Raw genomic sequence first — 20,436 nt, forward strand, 5'->3', positions numbered from 1 at the left:
CAGATGCGCTGGTGTGTTCTGTCATTAAGCGAACCACCATTCCAGTGGCAGGAGGGGGCAGTTCTAAAGGATGCTCAGGATAGAAGGATTGAAGCTATCCTTAAGCAAGCCTTTGAGGCCATGGTGATGAATTTGCAAATTACTTCTTGTTGTTCTCTGGCAGCTTGAGCTAGTCTGCATCTCTTTTAGGAGTCTGAGGGGGCAGGTTCGGATAGCAGAGCAGTAATGGAACCAGGAGCCACCATCTTAGCTGATGCGGGCTGTGACCTTATTCCCGCTGCTGCCTGAGGGGTTGATTCCGTGATAGTGCTAGGCAACAGCTGTGGCTGTGAAATTGGTCGGCAGAAACCATTTCTAAGTCCAATCTCACTAGATTCCCCTTTAAGGCTTTTTTTTTATTTGGCAGTTGGAGAAGATGGCAAATAGATGGGTGGGAAGCCTATGTCCTCATTTGCTGGAGGATAAGAAGCCGGTTTCACTTCCTTTTCGGGCAAGTGGCCATTCTCGAACTACAGATGATTTTGCCCTTATAGGGAGGCGTCTTCTGAGAGACCTTGTCCCCTTGGTAGGTCTCAGTCCTTTCACCCTAGAAGGTTTTGGAAGAATGTGGGTTCCAGGAGCGGAGCCTCTCAGTCTTCTCAATGAGGGTTTGCAGACTCACCTGCTGGTGCAGGAGATGGGCGGGTACCTAACTCACTTTTATTAGAAGTGGGTCCAGATCACATCAGACCAATGGGTCCTGGAAGTGATAAGGGATGGCTATGCTCTAAAGTTCCTTCGCATTCCTCCAGATGCCTTTATGATGTCTCCATGCAACTCTCCTCAGAAGAGGGTGGCAGTGGAGACTACCTTATGGAAATTATTGGACTTGAAGGCTGTAATTCTTGTTCTCGAACTGCAAGAAAATACACGTCACTACTCCATCTATTTGTCAAACCCAGGAAGAAGGAGTCTTTTCGACCCATCCTGGATCTCAAAGGAGTCACTCGACAATGGAGACTGTGTGCTCCATAATAATGGCAGTATAATCAGGGGAATATCTCACGTTTCTGGATCTGACGGAAACATATCTGCATATTCCCATTCACCGGAAACATCAACAGTTCCTGCAGTTAACTGTTCTGGGACGTCATTATCAGGTTCAGGTGGTGCCCTTTGGGCTGGCCCCAGTGCCCAGGACCTTCTCCAAATTCATGGTGGTGGTAGCGGCAACCTGCGCAAGGATGGCATACTAGTTCACGTGCATCTGGATGACTAGTTGATTAGAGCCAAGAGTATGGAGGAGAGCCATCGGGATTCTAGTAGGGTGGTCTCCTTACTGCAGGATCTAGGCTGGGTGGTGAACTTGGCCAGCAGCAGCTTACAGCAGTCTCAGATGCTGAAGTATCTCACCGTTTGTTTCGATAAAAAGCAGGGCAGAGCATTTCTGCCAGAGAGTCGCATTCAGAAGTTAATTGCTCAAGTTCAAACCCTGAGAAGGACTATTTGCCCAATGGTGTTATCTACAGGTCCTGGGTTTAATGGTGGCCACATTGAAGGTTGTCCCCTGGACGAGGGCGCATATGCATCCTCTCCAATGCGTGTTGTTTTCCCAGTGGAGTTTGCAGTCGCAGGATTATGCGGTGAGGCTTCACTTACCATTGGAGGTGAGCATCCAATTGCAGTTGTGGTTGCAGGCAGATCATCTCAGGAAGGGAGTTTCCTTAGAGATGCCAGATTGGTTAGAGCTCACGACAGATGTGAGCCTCCTGGGTTGGGGAGTGGTTCACTGTCAAGAGTTACTGGTGCAAGGTCACTGGAATGCCAAGGAACGACAGTGGAGCATCAATCAATTGGAAGCATGGGAAGTACAGCTGGCATGCTTGCAGTTCGCTGAGTGTCTAGAGGCTTGGGCAGTCAGGATAATGTTGGACAATGTGACAATTGTGGCCTACATCAGTCATTAGGGCGTAACCAGAAATCAACAGGTGTCAAAGGAGATAGATGCGCTCATAGTGGGCCGGATTTTAATAGCTACGCGCGGACGGGATCAGTGAACTTCAAGTTTTGGAGCATTATGCCCCTTATACATCAAATTGGCTGTTCTGAGAATGCATCCTAATTTTTTACCAAAAGTGGTAATGCAATTTCACATGAACCAGTCTGTTGTCCTCCTGAATTTTTTTTCCAAAACTACATCATCATCTCACCAAGCTGTTCATAGGCCAGATTATAGGAAAGCTCTACTTTTCTATTTAAATAGGACTAAACACTTCAGAAAAGCTTTACAGTTATTTCTCTTTTTTGAAGGATCTTAGCAAAGTTTTCCAGTTTCTAAATAAATGCTGTAAAGATGGCTTTCACAATGTATCTTTCATTGTTTCTTGACAGTTGGAATTGCTTTTTCTCAAGAAGTTAAAGTGCACCAAGTGAGAGCAATTGCAACAATAATTGTGCATCTTCAATTAGCTTTACTTCAGGATATCTGCAAGGTGGCTACATGGTCATCAGTACACAAGTTTACACAAGATTACTGTCTGGAACAAGACTCGGGTAGTGACAGCACATTCAGCTAGGCAGATTTAAAAAACTCCTCCTCCTCCTCCTAAGTACAGGGTTTGCGACAGATAAATATAAGACTAAGCAAATTAGGCCCAGTCCTCAGCTATGGAGTCCCTACTTGTGTAGATTTGTTCTTGCTTGTCCTTGGAGAAAGTGAAAATGCTTACCTGTAGCTGGTGTTCTCCATGTACAGCAGAACAAACATGTCACACAATTCCACCTGCCTCCCCATATATTGTAGCCAGTCTGAGGGACTTGCGCGGTGACAGTAGCACAGATAATCCTGTGTATGCTCAGTAGAGTTTTTCTTCTAAATTGTGAGTGAGTGCCATTGACATTGTACCATTGGATGATGTCACCCTCTTGTGTGACTGTTTGTTCTGTCCACAAACACCAGCTACAAATAAGTATCTTTGCTTTCTCCAATTTCGTTTAAATCTACCGCTTGTTAGTTTTATGGAGTATCCCCTTACTTTACTATGATTTCAGACAGTAAATTACTTCCTTTATTTACCCATTCCATCCCACTCATGATTTTAAAACTTCTATTATGTTGCCTCTCAGCACATTGGATCAATATAGAGGCAATATGATTTTTTTTATCTTATTCTCCATTCCTTTCAAATCATTCCTAATATTCTATGTGCTTTTTTCGCTGCTACTAAGGATTTCAATGTATTGTCTGCAAGAACTGCAAGGTGCTTTTCCTGTCTGATGACTAAATCCAACTTTAGTTGGGATTATTTTTCCCTGTGTGCATCACTTTTCCACTTTATATTTCATCTGCTATTCAGATCTCAAGTCTCCTAGACTTGCAAGATACTTCTACAGTTCCTTACTATCCGTTGCTGTTTTAATAGCTTTAAATAATTGTGTGTCATCTGCAATTTTGATCATTTCACTCACTGCCAGCTTTTCCAGATCATTTATGAATATATTAAACAGCATAGGTCCTCTACAGATCTCTGTGGTACTCCACTAATGTCCTTGCTTCATTTGGAAAACTGACCATTTATTCCTCCTTTCTGTTTTCCTGTCTTTTAACTAGTTACCATCCACAACAGGATGCTACCTAACATCCCATGACTTTGTCAAAGATCTTAAAATCCCAAAACATATATCAACTAGATAACATGCATCTACATATTTATTTATACCTTCAGACAAATCTAATAGATTTGTAAGAGAAGACTTTCCTTTGCTAAAACCACATTGATTCTGTCCCCATGAGCCATGACTCATGGGGACAGAACCTGGGCAGGAGGGATCTCAGGAATCTCTTATAGCCAACAATGGGGGATCCCTGGAATCTTCTCACACTGGCAAGTGATATCCCTAGAGTGTCTCTTATTGGGGGGGGGGGGGGGGGGGGGGGGGAGGAGGGAGCACAATTTTCAAACTGTCCACATTAGGACAAAGTCCATAGATATTCAGATGCCTTTTTAGGGGGATCCCAGGAGATGCCATGAGTCTCTTAAACTGTGGGAGGAGGGATCCAGAATTGACTCTCTCTGAATGTCTCTTTTTATTCTACAGATATCCCAATGTCAACGTTCACAATTTTACAACGAGCTGGAGAGACGGGTTGGCCTTCAATGCCATTGTCCACAAGCATCGGTCAGTGACAAGTCACACAAAGTTCATATGGGAAATGAAAGGAAGCAAGATTATGTGGGATGAGAGAGTGAGCAAAGTCATGTTGGGGGGAGCAAGAATCATGGGCAGGGAACCTAGTCACGCAGAGGAGCGAGAACAAGTGAGGTGGTGTGTGGTCATATTGGGGGAAGGAGAAGCAAGACCATGCAAAGTCATTCAGGGCACGACAGCATGCTGTGTTATGTGGGAGGGGAAGAAAGCATGAGCGAGATCACTTGGGGGAGCAAGAGCAAGCGCAGTCATCCAGGGTGAGCGGTGGCAAGCAAAATCACATGGGGTCAGGGGGATGAACTATGGGGAACACAGTAATGTGAGGTGTGATATACCATCTGATTAATATGTCTCCTATGACCTAGAGTCTTTTGGTAACTCTTCTAGTTGGGCTTGATGATATTAGGAGATAACAGTATGAACTGGGCAAACATTTACATTTTTACATTTATTAACATTTATTAGTTGCTTAACACAGTCAAGGCCTAAGCAGCGTACAAACCAAAACATCCATAAAATATGTTACAGAAACTTCCCTAGTAGAAAAGACATTAAATGCTAGACATAATAAACAAACAGATCAAACACCCTTACCCCTCCATCCTTTTCCTGCCCTGACTTACCCTGCCATACTTCACCCAACTCCACCTCACCCTGGTCATGCATAGCCTTGATATTGTCTCTGTTGTCTTCTCTTAGGTGTAAGCTTTGCTCCGCAGCTGTTTTCCTGCAGCAGATAGTGCAGCATGCAGCCTTCATCACATCCATTTTCAATTCTGATCAACCCCCAACTGACAGCTTTTTTTTGTAAAATATTAACAAATATAACCATGTCTTAAACACACCCAGTTTTATCTTGTAAACCACTTGGGTTTAGCATGGGATAGGGCATAAGACGTGATGAGCCCGTACCCTGACACAAGGGATGAAGGACGTTGGGAAATGGGACCAAGGGGACATCTCTCAAAGACAGGGACTAGAATAATCGTCTTTAGAAAAAAGCTGGGAATATTGACCCAGTAAGAAACCTGCACAAAACCCATTCAGGACCAATATTCCTGCAAATCCTGGCTAGTACCTGGGATGAATCCATTTCCAGGATACAAGCAGGCAGGGAGGGAGTCAGCAGCACCTCTTACTGATCCCAGCCATATAACTCATGGCTCTGCTAAGTACATCTCAGGGTCCAATAAGGACCTCCAACCATGAATATAACACGGGTATACCTCTAATCAAACTGATTGACAGGTGAGATAAAGATGATGTCAGCCAATTTGTGTTCAGTTCTGGCCCAAGCCATGCCCACACACCCCACCCATAACTCCATCCATAACACAACCCTTCTCATAGGAGTGAATCGGTGTAGCCCCACCCATGCCCTGTCCCCAAACCATGCCCCCAACTCATCCCAAACCAAACCATGCCCCATCCCCTGCCCACTGCAAACCATACCCCCTATGAGTCATCTGAAATGGCCCCAGCTGCTTTTGATAACTGTTATGGCTGCTGGCTGCGGCCGCTCGCGGCAGGCTCAATTCACGTCATCATGCTTGGCTCACTACTCCCGGTACACTCGCGGCTGTAGCCAGTTGCTGCCGCCGCCGCATTCCTCCAGACTCCCGGTGCTCCACGTGGCGGCTGGGACGCCACCGACCAGCGTTCTGACCCTGGGCCTCCCTAGGCGTGCGCCATCTGTCCTCCCTTTAAGGGGCCAATGGCGGGAACTTCAGGCTCGTCCCCGGCTGATGACATCACGGGCCCGGGATATTTAAGGACTACCTCCAGCCACCACTAACCGACTTGGCTACGAGTTCCTTGGTTCCTATCTGGTGCTTGCTCCAGTACTCCGGTCCTGTTGTTCCTGCTCTACGGATCCCTGCGCTTCTCGTCAGTATTCTGTCTCAGCCCTTTCTCTCCTGGGATCCTGTCTTGATGCTTCCCGCTCCTCGCGGCCTGGCTCAGCACTTCTACACCTGGTACCTGTCTTGGCGCTTCCCGCTCCACGGGGCTTGGCTCAGCACTACCTCACCTGGGACCCTGTCTCAGCGCTTCCTGCACCTCGGGGCCTGGCTCAGCGCTTCCACACGTGGGACCCTGTCTCAGTGCTTCCCGCTCCTCGGGGCCTGGTTCAGCACTTCTACACCTGGTACCTGTCTCGGCGCTTCCCGCTCCACGGGCTTGGCTCAGCACTCCCTCAACTGGGACCTGTCTCAGTGCTTCCCGCTCCGCGGGGCCTGGCTCAGTGCTTTCACACCTGCGACCTGTCTCAGTGCTTCCTGCACCTCGGAGCCTGGCTCAGCACTACCTCACCTGGGACCCTGCCTCAGCTCCTCCCGCAACGCGGGGCCTGGCTCAGCGCTTCCACACGTGGGACCCTGTCTCAGCGCTTCCCGCTCCTCGGGGCCTGGTTCAGTGCTTCCACACCTGGGACCCTGTTTGCTTCTGTTCCCGGCCAGCCTCGCCTCCCGACGGTGGGGACCTGCGGGGCCCAACCCCACCTCAGGCCCAGGGTCCACAAATCCTAACAATAACATCACAATTAATGTATTTTTGATGATATAACTAGAAGTCCAATTGAACCATGCCCCAACCCGTCCCCAAACATTCTACACTACAATGTCATTAGAAATGGCTCCTGTTGCTTTTAATAACAGCAGAATTAATGGACCCTGTCCACTTTTTGATGAAATCACTGGAAGTCCATACAACTGCTATCAGGGTGATGACACAGCCAGAAACAGGAATTCCTGACCCCGAATTCCAAGTTACTGCTCCAGGGTGGCCAGTGACAGAGCAGAAAACTCTCTTACTCTGTACACAGTGACAAGTAGAAATGCCCCTTCCCTCCTCTTCTCTCTGATCAGGAGGCTTCTGTGAAAAATGCACATGACCGTTACATTCAGAGTGAAGTTTTTAAAATTCTAATGTTTTTATTGACATGATTTTATTTATTTATTTAAATTCTTTTCTATACTGTCGCTAAGTTATATACCATCACAATGGTTTACATGTAGGTACATAAGTAAGTTTGGAGTAAGCGTACTATAGTACATTCTAACCGGTGCCATTAAGTTTCGGTTACATTAAATCATAAAAATATGTACAAATCTTTAGTGATGTAGGTTCTGGCCAGGTGTACCTAGAAGGTACTTTTACAGGACAAAAAATAAAATCATGTTTACTGTGTTATATTATTACATTCATTGTGTACTCAATATGTTAAAATATTGTAATGCACATTTATGAGAATAGTGCTGTGTGCCGGTGCTCTTCTGTTTATTCCAGTGTATTTTCTATTCTCCGGTCTCTTTATAAAAGGCTTGTTTAAAAACCATGTCTTTAGACTTCTCTTGAATGTTTTGGGGTCTCTCTGTAATCTGATCTCTAGCGGCATTGTATTCCATAGTGTGGGTCCTGCTAAAGACAATGCCCTCTCTCTTACCTGTGTTAGTCTCGCTGTCTTGACTGAGGGAATGGTTAAGAGAGCTTTGTTTGCTGAACGAAGGTTCCTGTGTGGGACGTGTACCCGTAGTGCGATGTTTAGCCAGTCTGCTTTTTCATCATGTATTAGTTTATGTATGGTGCATAGTGCTTTGTATTTTATTCTTTGTTCTATGGGTAGCCAGTGAAGTTCAGCCAGAGTTTCAGTTATATGGTCTCTTCTTCTTTTTCCAGTTAGTATTCTCGCTGCTGTGTTTTGTAGAATTTGAAGTGGTCTTATTGTTGTATTTGGGAGTCCTAGAAAAAGTGCATTACAGTAATCGGTACTGGCGAAAACTAGTGCGTGAAGCACTGTTCTGAAATCTGCAGGAGTTAGTAACGGTTTAAGATTTCTGAGGATCATGAGTTTAGCATAGCCTTCTTTTACTTTTAGCAATATGTTTTGTTTTAGATTAATTTTGGGGTCCATTATTATTCCTAGGTTCCTTACTTTTTTCGCTAGTTCTATTTTCTGGTTATTTTTTAGTATAATTGGGGTTTGAATGATTTCGATATCTTTTCTTTCTAAGTGTAGAAATTCTGTTTTTTCAATATTGATCACTAGTTCTGTTCGGTTTAATAGTTGTTTTATGATGTCTAGGTACATGTTAGCTAGGTTTAATGTTTTTTCTATTGAGTCGTCGATTGGTAGAATTAATTGAATATCATCTGCGTAGATGTAATGTATGATCCTGCTAGTAGATGGCATAATGGAAGCATGTATATGTTAAAAACAGCAAAACAGCAAATACAGAAAATACAAAAGGAAAATATAACATCACAGGGAAAAAAAGTAATAAGAGCACCGGCTTCCAGGGTGAAGCGCACCTCCAGCTCCTGCCTGGTATCCGCCTCCCGACCTGTCAGTCACTAAGAGACTATAGTACACCTCTCCCCAGTCTCTCACAGGTCGGCCCAAGGGTCCACTAAACCAAAACATTTTCCAACTGAGGAAACCAGGCTCTAAAATTTACTCTTTCTCCCATACTGTTTCTATCCCTATACACCAAAAGTTGACTGGGAGCACAGAAATTTGTAAAAGAAAGAGGCCTCATGTCTCAGGGAGTACAATTTGAGACACAGAGAATAAAGCTCAGGATTTTCATACAAGGAATACAAAAAGGAGACATTTTACGTTATACAATGTTGCAATTGGAACCTTTTGGTAGCTTTGTGAGCTATTTAAGTGAAATTTCTGGGTTAACATCTCAAATGAAGAGAATACATGTTTCCCTTCCATTATCTGATTTAGAGTCCAAATCCCCTTTGCTTACCACATATACCAATTGATAACATTTCTATCAAGAAGAAAAAGAGAATTGTACCATATTAGGGAGCATGTGCTAAAATTCCACTGATTTTTCAACATTTTATCAAATGCACACATAACAGAGTGAATGGCAGCCAGAGTAGGGACCGTCTTTACACACTTGGGAACCCTTATACCAGGCATCAAGTTCAGGGACAGTGGAGAGACCAAGGCTTTTTCTAGAACCAGCCAATTAGGTATATAACGTAGGGCTTCATCCTCAAAAAGCAACTGAACCCCATATTGTAGAAGAAAAGCATGATGATAATTAAGAAAATCATGAAATCCCGTTCTACCATGCTCTTTCCTTAACTTCAGTTTCCACAGTGCAATGCAGGCAGATTTCTTTTTCATAAGTACAATATTAACAATCTATCATTTTTAGAATAGAAAAAATTAGGTAAGAGAGAAAGTGACATACTCAGAATTTAATTTCTCTGAGTGCAAGCAGGATAGTAGTCCTCACACACATGGGTAACAATCAGATGGAGCCCTGTGATGGAAATGTCAAAGTTTCTAGAACTTTGACTTGGTCACATTGAGAATAACCAGCATGTCCTACACCATGTGCCATGTGGGGTCCCTCTTCAGTCTCTTTTTCCATGGAGCTGCAGCATCGTGGTTGGTGAGCCTTGTACTTTATGGCATGTTTCTGGCCTTTTTTGGAAAGCTTTTCCACACAGTTTTTTTTTGCGGTTTCTGCTTTTGCTGTGTTAGCGATCGATGCCGGGTTCTCTCGGTCTTAGTTATAATTTTCAATATTTCTCGGGAAGTTTCCTTTTGTATTGATACCCCCAGGGGGGTGGTGTGGTCAGTGGCCACTGGCCATCGACGCCTGTTGCCATCAAGTTTGATATTGCATCCCTTTTCTTTCATCTTGTCATGGCAACTTCCAAATTTAAGCGATGCCCTTGGTGCCCGAGGACTATGTCCATCACGGACCCCCATGATGAAAGTGTCCTCTGCCTGGGGTCATTGCATGATGTCCAAGGTTGCCACAAATGCACCCAGATGACCCTGAAAGGATGTCATCTCCGACTTGATAAGATGGAGCATCTCTTCGGGTTGGAGAAGACCAAGCCATCAGCATGAAGGGACCATGGAGCTGCACCAATAGACACTGAGCCATCAACATCAGTGGGGCTGTTGTTTCCATCAAGGTTGCCAGCTTATAGGGGCACTGGAGACCGATTATCAAGGACAACTTGAAGAAGCATCGGCATCAGTCCCCATCAGTGCACGTTGCCGAGCACAGGGATATGCCAGCTCATGCTGTGATGCTCCCGAAGCCTCACTGTAGTAAGGAGTGCCAGTCCTCCATTGATGCTAGGGGTGCGCAATGGTCTTCACTGGTCCTGATGCCAGCCACCAATTCTCCTCTTGATCCCGAAAAGGATCTGGTCATGCCTTCTCCTTCCCAGTTGGTTTTGGAATCAGCAGTGTTTGAGGAGGATCTTGAGAGGCATGTGCAGCTGGCTGTCAGGTGACCAATGTGGAGTATCGGTGCCGCGGCACCAATGGTGCCAGTGCCAGCACTGTCCATCTTAGAGCTGCTGCTGGAATCTCTGCACATGCCTATCAGAATGTTACAAATCCAGCTGGCATTGGTTCCCGGGATGTCTTTGGTGCCCTCGGGGCACCACAGCTTCCCCTCACTGATCCGGTGATCATGGCTTGTTCTTTGGAGAAGGAAGCTCTTCCATATATACAGGTGTACCCCAAGGGCTGGCTTTCTCCTTACTGTCCATCAACCTTTACTTAGCACCTGTCTGTAAAGTTTTGGCCTTTCTCTCTGATGGATACAAAATAAATGCAAATGATATCCAGCTCCTCATTCATCTCCAACCGACTTGGTCTGACATGAATGAAATTATTGGAATCTGTCTATCTTCTATTAAATGATGGTTTTGAATACAGTTAAATCTGAATTCATTCTTGTTCAGAAGCCATTTGCAAAATGTATTTTAGGGTTAGACTATGTCTCTTTTCTTTTGCTTCCTTCTATGAAGCGTCTTAGGGTCTGGATTGATCCCAATCTAACCTTTAAACATCATATTACGTCTGTAACTCACTCTGGGTTTTTTAAATTGCAGTCCTCGGTGGACTTAGATATTTGCTGGTCATTCAGGCCTCAATCCTGACATTACTGATTACTGCAATACCGTTTATGTTGGTCTTCCTGATGTTTCTCTGAGACCTTTACAATTGTTAGAGAACTCTGTGGCATGTCTGATTGCTGGCATTTAATTGTTGCAAACACATTACCTCAACCCTGATCGACTTACACTAGCTAACTGTTCATTATAAAATTCAATATAGAATTTGCAGGATGGTACACAAATTGATCAACACGAATTCCTCACCCTCAGACAATGCTTTATTAAGACTGTATCAACCCACATGCATCTTGAGATCTCAAAAGTGTCTGTTGAATGTTCTGTCTATTCAATAGGTGCATCTATCTGTCAGTAGGGGCTGTGTATTTTCAATAGATGTTCCAAACCTATGGAACTCTTTTTGCCTGAGATTTTACAATACATAGAATGTTTGAAAACCTTCAAAACACAGCTCAAAACTGCACTGTTTTGGTTGGCTTTTGACCAATAAATGACTGTGCCTTTTTCCAAGCATTATTTTCTATCGTATTAATATTTGATATGCATTGTTTTACACTGGATTATGTATGTTTACACTGTTCATCGCCTAGTACCTTTGTGTAAGTGATTAATAAATTTTTAATAAAGATAAAGATGGTTGTATTGCTGTAACATTTTCTTGGTCTAATATTAAAAAACACATATTGCCACACATTTTCTTTCAAATTAGATTTTAAAAAGTATTTTGTAGCTTTGTAAAACTATAACAGAATAAATACTTACTGTATTGTTTATCTTTTGTTTTCTGGTAAAGGGGTGATTGTTCAGAATTTGTTGATGTGTTTAGTTAAAGCCAACAAATTCCTAAGGAAGATATGAGATTTACGTTTGCTCGTGTTGTCGCTTAAAATTAGGAGCACAAATACGTGCACCTGGAGTATTTTAAAAAGTAAGTGCGCAATTGCATGGATGATTTCAAATTTCTGCATATGTGTGCTTGTGCATACATACTCATGTGTATGAGTGCCCATGGGCTCGTTTTTGAAGTTACTGACAAGGTGTGGGAGGTGGCTAAGGCTACTATTTGAAGAATACCAAAAGCCTGAGTGTTGCGAGAAGGCTTTCATTTCATCTTTTGGAAGAAAAGACCAGGATGGACTTAAAGAGCACTGAGATCACATACCAAAGACTTCAATCCTCTTGTTTAACATGAAGTGGTTTTAAATAAAAGGGTCATTTTGAATTCTGTTGTGGTGCAGAAAGTTGATAAAACTCTCCATCATGTCAAGCAGATTTCTATGATAATGGGAATAAGGTGGATAGATTGTTGTCTCACAAGTTGAAGGCCACAGCTGTAAGGAAATCTGAACTCCTCCTGGTGAGCTCTCTGTTAGTGGGCTGAGATCTCCTCATTTCTGGGCAGCTTGTCTCTTCTGGGACTACTGGATGAGTTGGATGAGAGGTTTGAAACTTTAATTACTGTACAGGAAGCAAAAAATGCTTTTGGAGCTTTGAAGGGGGTAAGAGTCCAGATCAAAATTGTTTCTCACTTCTAGTTTATACAACTTTTTCAAATACTTTTGCTGCTAGGTTGGCGGCTTTATATAACAGACTTTTAGGTAGGGTGGGGGGCATGTAGTACAATATTCTCTTTTGGCCTCTATATCTGTGATTCATAAGGCAGGTAAGGACCCAGTAAACTGTAGCTCCTACATGCCAATATTAAACTATGATAATAAAACTTTGGATACGATATTGGCAAATAGGGTGGAGCAGGTGCTTCCATTGTTAGTTAATCAAGATCAAACCGTTTTTAAAAAAGGGAGGCAAGGTACGGACAATGTTAGGAGACCCTTGAACTTAATGTATCATGCTAGGAATAGAGGAGAAAGTGTTTGATAGCGTTGAATGGCCCTGTTTGTATATTCTATTATTAAGCTTAGCTATAAAGCTCATTTAAGTGGGTTCAGTGCCTATATATGATCTTACAGCTCAAATTAAGATAAATGGTATCTTTTTCAGAGCGACCCACTTTCTAGAGGTACTAGACAGGATTGCCCTCTTTCACCCCTTCTATTTCCCCAGGTCAAGGAACCTTTTGCAGCACTGATTAGACAGCATACTGGGTTTTTGAGGATTATTGGGGCTGATAGTAGTGATAACCGTATTGTATTATTTGCAGATGTTGTGCTACTCTATTTTGAATCCTACTCAAACCTTGAAGGTTATGCTGGAGGTGCTTAAGATATTCAATAGAGTGTCAGGTTATAAGATGAATGTTGCTTAGACAGAAATTTTAGAAATTTTGACCTATCCAGGGACAAAGAAACATTTAGAGGAGTTATATCCTTTTAATTGGAGCAAGGATTCCATTAAATATCTGTGAGTAGTGATCTCATAAATCTTGGATAAGCTATTCAAGCTGAATTACTTACCTTTATTGGGGAAGGTGAGAAATGACTTTACTCATTGGGCTCCTCTTTAAATCTCATGGTTAGGCAGAATAGCCATTATTTATTTATTTATTTATTTACTTTTGCTATTTTATATACTGTCGTTCCAAATGACGATCAAATCAATTTACAAAAGTAACATTCAAATTTTTGTTCAACACATACTGTGTGGAAACACAGACTTAGGTAAACGTGTGTTTAGGTATATCAAATATTTCAGTATTACATACTTGGTCAACACATATTTTGGTTTAACATATACTTCGGTAGTAAATTTACTTTGATGAAATATATTTATTTTGGTGTAACCCCAACTTTGGTATAGTGCCAAAGGGGGGGGTCATGTGAGTCTATAATTATGTAACTAAGGGCCGGATATTCAGAATTACACGAGCGCGTAGATTTGTGTGCGCAACCCGGCACAACCCGGCAGCCGCCTATGCAGGCTGGGAGCCATTGTTCCTGTCCCCCTGGAAGAGCAGGGAACATTGTTCCTGTCCCCCTGGAAGAGCAGGGAACAGGCCACTATTCCATTTATTTCATAGTTCTGTCCAATCCGTGATTTAAAAAAGGTGAAGGGAGCTCTGAAAGTTCCTCGGTTCCGAATGGACATGAACAATGTGCAAGCGGATTTTCTGAGCCGGCAGCAACTGAACCCCAGAGAGTGGAAGCTGTCAGAGGAAGTGATGTGCCTCATTGGTCACAGGTGGGGTATACTGTGCGTGGACTTAATGGTGACCATCTGCAATGCCAAGGCCCCACATTTCTTCAGCCGGCGAAGAGAAAGAGGAGCAGAGAGGGTAGATGCATTGGTTCTGCCTTGGCTGATGGATGTCCTTCTGTATATATTTCCTCCTTGGCCATTAGTAAGCAAGATCTTGTGATGCATAGAGGTTCATCCTGGCGACGTGATTCTCATCGCACCAGAGTGGCCGAGGAGTCCATGGTTTGTGAACTCAGTCAACCTAGCAGTGGATGGACCGTTACAGCTAGTTCATCTGCTGAACCTTCTGCACCAAGGTCCCGTTTGTTTGGATCAGGCAGAACGCTTTTGTCTAGCAGCATGGCTTTTGAGAGGCAGCATTTGAGAGATAAAGGTTATTCAGAAGGGGTCATTGCTACCCTCTTATAGTCTAGAAAGACTTCTACTTCCCTGGCCTATGTGAGAGTATGGAGAGTTGTCTTTTCAAAAGTAGGGTTGTTACTGCTTAAGTGCTGGCATTTAGTGCTGTTTTATTATGGAAGGTTTATTTATTTAAAATGTTTCTAGGCCACTTACAGCAAACATATTATACTAAGCAGATTACAGTATAAACACAAAATACATCATAATAGGTTTACTATATTATCATTGTTATTCAGTTTATTCATGGCTTTCTGAAGGCCAAGCCCACATCAAATGTACATTACAATGGGCGTAATACCAAATGTCTTTTTCGCAGGTTTTTCTTGTTGGCACCAATGCAGTACATGTTAAAATAATATATATGTTGCTGTGATATTTTTACCTTGGAAGACTATGAATATCTTTTTTCATGTACAATCTGTTATTATAAATGCAGTTTTTAATTGTGCGTGTTGAGGGTTAGTGTGTAAAGTTTGCCTATTGTGCCTGAAATCCTTGCACCGACCTGGAGAGAGTGTGCCACACACCGACCCCACATCATTCATCAATTCCCACTTCTTCAGGGGGCAGATGCAGTGGAAATGTGGGAGGCAGGTTGTAGGTTTCCTGAGAGTGAAGCAGGGTTGCCAGCTTCCAAGAAAGATTATCAGTGATACACCGTCTGCCACTTCTTGGGGAATTCTGACCCCTGCTTTCCCTTTTCTGTAGCATTTCAAATCACCGAAAGGGCCAGACTTCAAGGGGATCCTCTGCCCCCCAATGGCCCTCTCAATGATTTGACTTGTGCTGTGCCTTGGAAGGGGGCGGGGGGAGGCGCCATCCCATCCCTCACCTCACCTCAGGCAGCAGATTGCCTTGAGCCGCCCCTGCTTCTACCCATAGCTCCCGGAAACCCACCAGCATATCTCCCATTCCCTATCACAGGCAAAATCAAGGACCTCATAATTACAGTTAAAACCAAACTAAAAATTTCCATCCTTTACTGTGCAACAGGAATGCGTAGCCATCGTTCATACTGGCCCCAGACCTTGTGAAAGTTATGGGTCGACGCATTGCGAAATGCTGTAATCTTGCCCAGAGTATGTGTGCTTAGAACCATTGCTTGTACCATTGATAGCGTCGGGACACTGGGAGCCTTCCAGCTGCGTGCTATAGCACATCTGGTCGCCGTAACCACAAATTTAATAAAGTTATTATGAAATGTTGACTGCAGGCTTGGTGCGCCTCGCTACCTGCGTACCAACCCTGGGATAACAGCCTCAAAGGGGTCTTCCTATCGTTTGAGGTGATTGCATTGTCACGGGGCTTGTCACTTCCTAGGTCTCTCTATACTTTGCAGTGTGATAGCAAGTTTCTTGATTACCAAGTGTCCTTATGTTATATATCAGCTACCTCTACGGGGAGGGGTGGGGGGTCTTTAGGGGGTATATTTGGGTAAAATGGCTTTCAGTTATGCTGTACATGCGTATTTTTAGTTATATTATGGTTGCATTTATTATGTACTTGGTGCATTTCTGTCTTGTTTCCTGCCAATAAAAGCTATAAATGACAAAAAAAAAAAAAAATTTCCATCCTGATCTCTCAAAGATGCTCCCTAAGAGGTGGGGCTTGATTCTGAGGTGAGCCGCAACAATAGCTGGACTCTGATTATCAAGGCTGATTACAGTGACATTGCAAGTAGGCAGGTCTCAAATCAGCACGTCAGCGAGGGGGGCAGGGCAGAGCTGAGAATAGTGCAGGACTCTTTATAAACCACGCTGAAACAGTGGGCAGCTCTCCGGAGACCAGGAAAGTAGCTTACAGTCCTTCTAGCGCATCCCCTCACAGAAGCAGATGGAATAATCACAGCAGTTTGGCTCTTAACAGTGACACTACAAGTAGACAGGTCTCAGAGCAACACAGCAGTGAGGGGACAAGTCAGGGCTGAGAAAGTGCAAGGCGCAACCAAACCCTGCTGAAATCACCTTATCATTGAGTCTAGCTTGATTTCTATTTACTATAGAGACTGCGAGCTATCCACACCTAGGACCTAGGAGAGTATCCTCCTCCTCTCATGAGGAAAACTGGAAAACTTAAGGCTATTTCATCATATGGAAAGCGAGAATAGTTTAAGCCCCAGTAATAACTGTGTGCCTGTGGACAACTAAAGAGGATCTCAGCCCAGAGGACAGTGGACTTGATGGTTGCAGTGGTTTGCAGTGGGGAATAAGATTGTGACGGGCTAGCATCAAGAAGAGGAAGTGTAGTAGAACCATAGGAAGCAAAGAAAAGAACATGGTGTTGGCCTGAGGTAGCTGCATAACTGAAATGTCTTGCTGGTAAATTGAGTTGACCCTGCTGGTTGAAGGGATGTGGAGTGGTTGAAGCTGAAGCCCTGGTGGATCAGGTGTCCACAGCCGAGAAGTACACAGAAGCTGCAGCCTCACTAGTTATCTAGGGCAGAGCTAATGGGACTTTTCTTAATAATTATGGGAAGGGGCTTCATACAGTTTCATTATTAGCATGGTACAGAGAACAAGATGATGTGCAATTTCTTTCAGCATTATACCAGTTTGCACATGGTTTCGGCAACATTCATTATGTGAATTACTGTTTAGGGAAGTTTTATATAAAATAGGCTAAAAATGGAGCCTACAGGCACAAACCAAATGCAGGGCAGCTTTTATTTATTTAGTCATATTTTTGCATGCCTTACCTGCATTGGTTTAAGGCGAGTTTCTAAAGAATTAAACAAACATAAGCCAAAAATTAATAGCGTACCTAACTAAATTAACACAAGGAATAATTTAAAATACAGTATTTAAATATAAAATAACTGCCTCAAATAGACAGTAATGATCCCTTCAGCAATACATTTCGAGAACATACAAAGCAGAGCAAAAGGAACCACAATCAATTAGCTCGGCTAATTTGTCCAAAATCCAACAGAGAATATATATCAGCTCTCCTCTGGTTCTGAGGTGGCCATGCCAAAAACTATGATTTTACCACACTTCTAAAGATCAGAGGATCAATATTCAAAATTGGCCGGTTAAGTAACTATGTGAAGCACAAAGATAACGCACATTGTGATAAATAGGCTATTACCATAAAACATGCCCTTTTTAATATCGCGTGCAATATTTACTGCATTTTGATAAATCTAGGCCTTAGCCGGTTAGAACCTATCCGCCCAAGTTACGATGTATATTCAGCAACTCAGCTATGCCGCTGAGAGTAGGCGTATAACTGAACATTTAGCTGTATAAATCTAAGCTAAGTTTAGACCTGCTCTATGGCACATATAGCTTAGCTGTACAACTTGGTATGGGGCTAAGTCCGGTTATCGACAATTAGCCGCACAAGTTGTACGGCTAACTCGCTCCGCCTCAATCCACCTACTACACACCTACTTCTTATGTGGCTACCTTTTTAGCTGTATAAAGGACTTATGCGGTTACACAGTGGCCGTTGAACATATGCGCATATTCAGCAGCCGTTCTTAGCCGCATAAGTCCAACTTATCTGGCTAAATAGCGCTGAATGTGCTTAGCATTTTTGACCTCCAGATGATTATTTATCAGGTGAAATTATCTTGGAAGAGAGTTCCATATATATGGACCTGTGTATAAGAATACCCTTTTGCAAATTCCTTCCAATGTTATCTCTTATAACAATGGTAGTAGTAACAACATGTCATTTGGGGATCTGAAAGCTTTCAAAATGCTGAATGACACCTCAATCTATTTTGATTTCCCTGAGATTTCAACTGAACTGAATTGGCCTGTTTCCTATAGAAAACTAGGGTAAAAACACACAAGTATTGGGAGCACATGAAAAGTGTGATCTAGGGGTCAGTGGGTGCTCTACTATCTGTGGCAAAAATATGAATGAAATTGGATGAATGGTTCAAAAGTTCTTAAAGAGAGGCAGATAAATACACAGAGGTTGATCTTATAAGATCACTTTCCCTACAAGAAACTAGGCTAACAAGAACAAAGTATATATGTGGGAGTGGAGTTCTTCTAGTCCTTACCGTGGTCTGTCTGTTCCCCACAAGATTTCCAGTACCACCATGACTTCTTTGAAAGAGCAGACTCTAAATGGAAAAATGAACATTTTTCAGTGGCACTTCCCCTCCAGCATGGAATGTCTCATCCCATGCTGTAATATTCCATGCTGTATTGTTCCTGCTGCTAAAATAGCATCCTGTGGGGTTCTACTACTTGTCTGTTTGCTCTGCTACTCCAAATCTTTATCTCCTGCAGTGGTAACTTTCCAGGTTTCCTGCATCCAACTTACAGCATCCGCCACTCTGAAACTTCAGCATGTGCAGGTCCAACACTAATGCTGTTGTATGCTTCATACCAGAACACTGTAGCTACTATGGTTATGGCAGGGACAACTGAGTCACAGACAGAAGGATAGATGGACCTGGCATGCCCATAAGGAGTTAGTTTTTTGTAAAATTCCCAAAATTGGAGGACTCTCTCACTTTACCAGGGTTTCCTTGCCTCTACTAAATACTCAGCTACCACTTTCTCCCACAACCTTTATTTTAATCTTTGTATCCTATGCCATATCCTGTGGTCTCTGCAAAAGTGTGTGTGTGTATGTTTGCATGTCAACATGGGGAAAAGAGAGAGGTGCACCCCTCCTATCATGGTAAAGTTACAAGGTAACCCTGGGTTAAGACAGTCTAACACCTTCCCCACCCCCACTGCCTCCTTCTGTCTCCCAGGCCCGATGTGATCGAATTTGACAAGCTGAAGAAGTCGAATGCTCACTACAACCTGCAGAATGCATTCAACGTGGCAGAGAGAGAGCTGGGGCTGACCAAACTGTTGGACCCTGAGGGTAAGAAGATGATGTCTGTTCACTATGGAAGAGATGAGGGGGGAAGGGGGTCATGGACAGAAGTGCATGGTGGGACTTCCCCACAGCTCATTCTTGCTTTTCAGCCAATAGGTAATTATATAGCATAACACAGCAAGAAAAGGCATGGCTACCAAGAGGGAAGTGTGCTGGTAGCCATTTTTAAAGTGAATCCTGAGCTAAATTCTTCTTCATCATCTCCATTGTTTTTTTCATACTTTTCCAGCCAAAGAGTTCAAAGCATGTTACAGCAGTCAAACGTTCATATTCATAGATACAAGCAGGATAGACCAAATTACAAGCACTGTCGATTTTACCCATTCTAAATAGCTGACCTCTAAATATGTATACTATGCCTTATACTGCATTAGCTGACATGCATGGAAATTCCCTAGAGGCCCCTCTGAATTACCTCCCCCCCCCATCCCAAATCGCATTTTAGCCTGCCTTCTCACTCCGAGCCCAAGTATAGCCTACTCAGCTCCATCACAGCTTGCCCCCCCCCCTCCCCCTAGCCTCAGGAGCAGTACATTCTGCCCCAGCCCCAGCAGCAGCATAGCCAGCCATGGAAATTCCCCAGAATCTCCTATTTATTGCCCTCCCCCTCCAACCCCAGCACAGCCTGCCACTCCTACAGCTCCAGCCCGCTCACCCCCCCCCCCCCCAGCAGCCTTAGTACAGCTTGTACTCCCCCCAACCCCAGCCATGCCAGCCCTTCAGCCTGGGGCCAAGCCCCTCCTCCCAGCTACAGTACAGCCTACCCCTCACCAGGCCAAGCCCCAGCCACACTAGCCTCCACAAATTGGACTTATTCTCTAAGGGCTAGGAGCTCTTTGCACCGAGTGCACACATTTAACCTCTCACCAACTGGTAGATAATCATACATGCGGGCCTCGGTGCAAAGACTGGATAGCCCCTCTCTCGCTGCTG

At 43.7% G+C, this 20,436-nt stretch overlaps 1 protein-coding gene across 2 annotated transcripts in view; it reads left to right on the top strand.

Annotated features, from left to right (window-relative positions):
* Positions 1-20,436, top strand: part of SPTBN2 (spectrin beta, non-erythrocytic 2) — a 411,931-nt gene that overhangs the window by 183,241 nt on the left and 208,254 nt on the right. For both annotated transcript variants that reach the window (XM_029611250.1, XM_029611248.1), the window contains exons 5-6: positions 4,078-4,158; positions 19,373-19,488. In XM_029611250.1, coding sequence (XP_029467110.1) covers positions 4,078-4,158; positions 19,373-19,488 — 197 coding nt within the window. The remainder of the gene's footprint in view (positions 1-4,077; positions 4,159-19,372; positions 19,489-20,436) is intronic.

This window comes from Rhinatrema bivittatum, chromosome 8 (assembly GCF_901001135.1).
Source record: "Rhinatrema bivittatum chromosome 8, aRhiBiv1.1, whole genome shotgun sequence".
Taxonomy (NCBI): domain Eukaryota; kingdom Metazoa; phylum Chordata; class Amphibia; order Gymnophiona; family Rhinatrematidae; genus Rhinatrema; species Rhinatrema bivittatum.